The 4852-nt window shown below is 44.6% G+C and overlaps 1 protein-coding gene across 1 annotated transcript; it reads right to left on the bottom strand.

Annotated features, from left to right (window-relative positions):
- Positions 1-2123: 2123 nt before the first annotated feature.
- Positions 2124-4530, bottom strand: BEX5 (brain expressed X-linked 5). Its single transcript, XM_007537665.3, has 3 exons — positions 4324-4530; positions 3152-3219; positions 2124-2713 (listed from the first exon to the last, which is right to left on the bottom strand). The coding sequence occupies exon 3, from the start codon at positions 2684-2686 to the stop codon at positions 2348-2350; it is 339 nt and encodes a 112-aa protein (XP_007537727.1). The 5' UTR covers positions 2687-2713; positions 3152-3219; positions 4324-4530; the 3' UTR covers positions 2124-2347.
- Positions 4531-4852: the final 322 nt, after the last annotated feature.

Raw genomic sequence — 4852 nt, 5'->3', positions numbered from 1 at the left:
ATCATGTAATCACATTTTGTCCAATGATAGCTCACATATACAATTCATTTGGACCTACTAGGCAAACCAGATAACTTAGGTGTAGAGTTTTGTGTTGCACTCTTTGATGTTCGTGCAACATTGAAATCACCTAGCACTGCCTTTTTCAGAACAGATCGCTGTTATGATGTGATACTATAGTTAAATGATTAGCCACTAGGATAGTACAGTATTAGAGTATTATAAATGTAGTTATATAGTTAGCTTTACTAATGTGTTTTGCATTTTCACTTTATTAACCAGAGGTATTTCATTTATTTCAGCTTTAAGAACTTCTTTCATCATTTTCTCACAAGCTAGTGTAGTGGGGATAAATGTCCTTGGTCTTTCTCTGCCTGCGAAAGTCTTCAGTGGATACATCCTTTATCTATTGAATGGAGAAAATGGAAATAAACTCTTTGGATGGGGGGATGGAAACAAACTCTTTGGCATGCCCTATATATCTTGGGAGGATGAATGTCCACTCACATGTTCTCACTTTTCCTATGAAGAAACCACCAGCACAGGTCTTTTTAAACATTGGGGTGTATATATGTGTGGGGGTGGTATGGGTGTGTGAAACTGTTTCTCTCTTTATAATTAAAAGCTTTGATTAAAAATTAATTTAACAAAAAATTACCAGGTTTGAAGGCCCTTGTCAGGGAGTCCTGGGATTCCCACACAGACATGGTGGACCTAGACCTCTAGTGGATCCATCTCGCCACTGTCACTGGTCATCTCCATCAGGAATAACATAATGGCATAATGGACCCCTTTGTGGGCCCTTCTAGGACTTTGTCCTCAGTGTGGATCAACAATGGTAGGGAATGTTCCATTCTCCGAAGGGAGGCTGGACAATATACTCTACCTACTATGGGAGGAAGATGGGTCCTAAAATTAGTGCAGCCTGGAATGTTCCTAGCCATGGCCACAGAATGCCAGATCAGACCTATAGAGATGCAGAGGTGCTGACTATGGGCCCCAGATCAAATATGTGGGGTTTACAGTTAACAATATTTATATAATTTCCTCATATTTGGGAGCTACTCTCTTCCTCGATCCAGCTTTCTAGTCCTTTTTTCCAACTATGGCACCATCTCCCCAGACAATAATTTAGGTTATCTGCATGTTACATGTCAAACTCAGGCAAAAACTAGTAGGGTCATGGGCCCCTTGGAATATACCTTAAATAGACCTACTAGCTTTTTTTAAAAATGGAGACCCCAAATCTTCATCTGCAATATTCTTGACTTTAGGTTTATGATTAATCAATAGTTTGTTCTGCTTTATATCTTAACTCTTTTTCAGCCACCAGGTTCCAGACGCTATCATGATGTCAACTTGACTTCATTGGGCAGACGACCCCACCAGTGTGTCATGAAGCCCCACTTCCCCAAATTCCTGCCCCATTAGGGAAATAGAGAGATAGGCTGGGAGTATGGGTCGACCTGTCAATGCCCATGTTCAGCGGGGAAGCAATTACAGAAACCAGACCTTCCACTTTCTGCATCCCATAATGGCCCTGGGTCCATACTCCCGGAGGGATAAAGAATAGGGAAGCTATCAAGGGAGGGGATTGGATATGGAGTTCTAGTGGTGGGGATTACGTGAAATTGCACCCCTCTTATCCTATGGTCTTGTCAATACTTCCATTTTATAAATAAAAATAAAGAAAGAAAGAAGGAAAGAAAGGAAAAATTACTAGTTGTTTGTTTACTTAGGTAATCTTAATGAAATGTAAGAAATCCAGAGTTAGCATAAGGGACATATGTTTTCAAATTGTCTCAAGTATTTATTAATTGTCTCTGTTTCACATCATCAGCTAATTGGTAGTATTGATGCTTTTAATGTGTGTGTGTGTGTGTGTGTGTGTGTGTGTCCAGAGCTTTCACCAGTGTGGGACATTTTTTTTCCATTCAGTTAGATAGGCACTCAGAGAGTGAGGGATATAACAGCACCATAACTTCTTCCATTGCTACATGGAACCCCCCATGTGGTGCCAGGGCTCCAACGTGGGTCACATGCATAGCAATATAGACACCCTACCCAACGAGCTATGTCTCCAACCTCAAAGGATTTTTAAATAAGATAGCCTAGCTTCAGACTGCTCTTAGAACTGCTTTATTAATTCCAGAAATATGTACTTAATGTTTTCCATGCAAGTTGAGGAAATTCCCCTGCTGACAGAAAAATTTACAGACTAAATCAGAAAGAAATCTTTAGTCAGGAAAAGCAAAATGACAGAAAAACAAAGTTTCACAATAAGAAGTAGTACATCAAGAAAATACAAGTTTGTGAAGCAGGGGAATTATGGTTATGGACCCAGCATTCAAGGCATAAGGCAAAACTCATCATGATGATCATGGTGAGGGGGATCTCCTATTAGAATGCGCAGGCTGTACCTCAATTGAAGCTCCCTAATCTTCCTCCTTAGCTCTCTCATCTCCTCCATGAATCGTTCCATATCATCTGCATCTCCATCTATCATATCAATGTTATTGACAAGCCTATTGGGCATATCATCTCTCAAATCCTGGGCAGGAGGAGCCCACTCTCCTCTAACATTTCCCTCAGGCTCCTGCCCTTCACCATCTCCCAAAGGGCGAGCTTCTTCCTTTTGCACTGGGGCCTGATCTCCACTTTTGCATTCTTGAGAAATGTTTTCCATTCTGCAATTTGCTCCTGCTTCTTCTTGCTAAAAGAGAGAAGGGTGGGTGGGCAGAGGGGAGAGGGAGACGGAGAGATTGAATGCTTAGTAACAGTACTCAACCTGAGGGGGGAAAACAAACTGCTTGAGCCCTCTAAGGGGCACACTAACCCAGCACTGTGTAAAAGCCCACTCATTCTCCTGAAAACCCTTCCCTAAACCATGCAACGTGCTGACAGGGGACTGAGCAATGATTTCTAGGCCCCCCTGGTAAGCCCTTCAGGGAGGCCCTGATACTATATTCTCTATTCCCACCACATTTTCCTGTATTAAACTTGGGTAGGGTGGGCTTGGAGCCAAGATTCCATTCTGATCCCTGACAGTCCTACACCTGTGGGCCCCAGGAAGTCCCCCTCCCAAACACACACACACACACACACACACACACACACACACACACACACACACACACACACACACACACACCTGTAAGGATCAGAAGCAGTCTTTCTCTTCTTAGTCTTGAAATCTCCTGCAGCAATAGACTTACAAGTCTGCAAATGTAAGAAATTCGGAAATGACTGGGTCCCATGATCACTCGATTAAAGGGCTAATATAGGAGGCACCAGCTCTGTTGTCTCAGGACCTGATAAGTCAGACATTGCCACCTTCTCTTTCTCCTCCATCCTGTCTCATTTGTATTCCTGCCCTACGATGCTCAGCCCCACCTTCTAGAAATCAGATTTGTAATCAAAGATGATGATTTCGAACCATTGAAAGCCTTTAGGTCCCCTACCCTCACCGTTTTTGCCCAGTCAGTTATCTAATTGTCATTTCTTGAATGCATGTAAGAACTGGCTAGGATGGAGAGTTAAAGAGCTTGCTTTTAGCGACGTACTTTATGCATAGATTATTTCAGTCTTTGTATCTCCAGGCCCTTTTGGGACTCAGGGGCCTCTCCTCAAGTCATCCTCCTCCCACTGCCCACCATTTATGTTCAATCTAAACTAAACAAGGTGATCTAACCTAATGTAGGACATTCAAATCTGTATCCGCTGTGGTCTCTCAGTTTTGTCATGCGTATGCTGGGGTCTAAAAGCAACGATCATGCTTACACTGAGCTGCAAGAATCAAAGTGCCTGGCTCCCAGCCTACAAATCTCGGTCAGATTGCCGCCCTCTAGACTGCATCGAAGGTAGAAGTAATATGCTTCCCAGATCAGATGATCTTCATCCTTGTTCTATGCAACAGCTCTCTCCACCCCTCCCCACGCGCGTTCCTGCAGCCCACCATTTTCAGTTTCAAAATGGACGGAGGGTTGTGAAGAAGATGACAGGAACCGAGGCTTAAACCCACTGCGGCATGCATGTCCCCTCCCCAATCCAGTCTGAGGAGCTACCCTTCTCCTGCCGCTTTGCAGGAATTAGACCATTTCCTCGCCCCCCCCCCCCCCGAAATCTGATCTTTTCCCTACTCCCCTACCCACTAGAGGAGATTCTTTACCGCGGTACCGCTGGAAATGCTCCCACTAGCCCTCCATTTTTGCATCAAACAGATAAGCATGGGGTTGGGTAAGGGTAGAGAGAAGCCAATTCTGTACTTGCTCTGTTTTTGGACAGTCTGCCACCTTCCACCCCGTCCCAGCCAGCCTCAGCAACCTGCCACAGATCAGATCCGCTTCCACAACTACCTCGTCAGGCTATACAGACTTCCTCACGGCACAGCGAGTCAGTACACAGGCACAGAAGACTACCAGACCGCAGAAGACTACCAGACCGCGACAGGAAGATCAATCCACCCCTCAGCTGGAGATCTAGCAAGGGCCACGTCACAATGAGCTCAGATCCCCAATTACGGTTCTACCTGCAATGCGGCTGGAGGGTGGGGGTGAGAGCGGGGGCGGGGCCACCTTTCTATCCATTCCCGCCCTCTCTCCACAACTTTGACTGGTTGTTGCCCATCCCCTCCACCGACTTGCCTTTTTAGCAACTCTGGGACCAAACCAATATTTTGTAGTTCGTTTTTGTCTTTGCTCTGATTTCTGAAGGAGAGTTTAAATAATTGTTTCTTCCTCTCCTCTAACATTAAACTCCCTCTCCCCCACCCCACCCAAAGCTCAGAATTCTTTTCCTAATAGTATTCTCCCAGATTGAATTGGGACAGAGGGACAGGAAGCTACGAAGTTTA

Source organism: Erinaceus europaeus, chromosome X, assembly GCF_950295315.1.
Source record: "Erinaceus europaeus chromosome X, mEriEur2.1, whole genome shotgun sequence".
Taxonomy (NCBI): domain Eukaryota; kingdom Metazoa; phylum Chordata; class Mammalia; order Eulipotyphla; family Erinaceidae; genus Erinaceus; species Erinaceus europaeus.
This window is presented reverse-complemented; position numbering and strand designations above follow the sequence as displayed.

Excerpts from the sequence above, each read along its gene's own strand:
- BEX5 (XM_007537665.3), bottom strand. The coding sequence starts at position 2,686 with ATGGAAAACATTTCTCAAGAATGCAAAAGTGGAGATCAGGCCCCAGTG.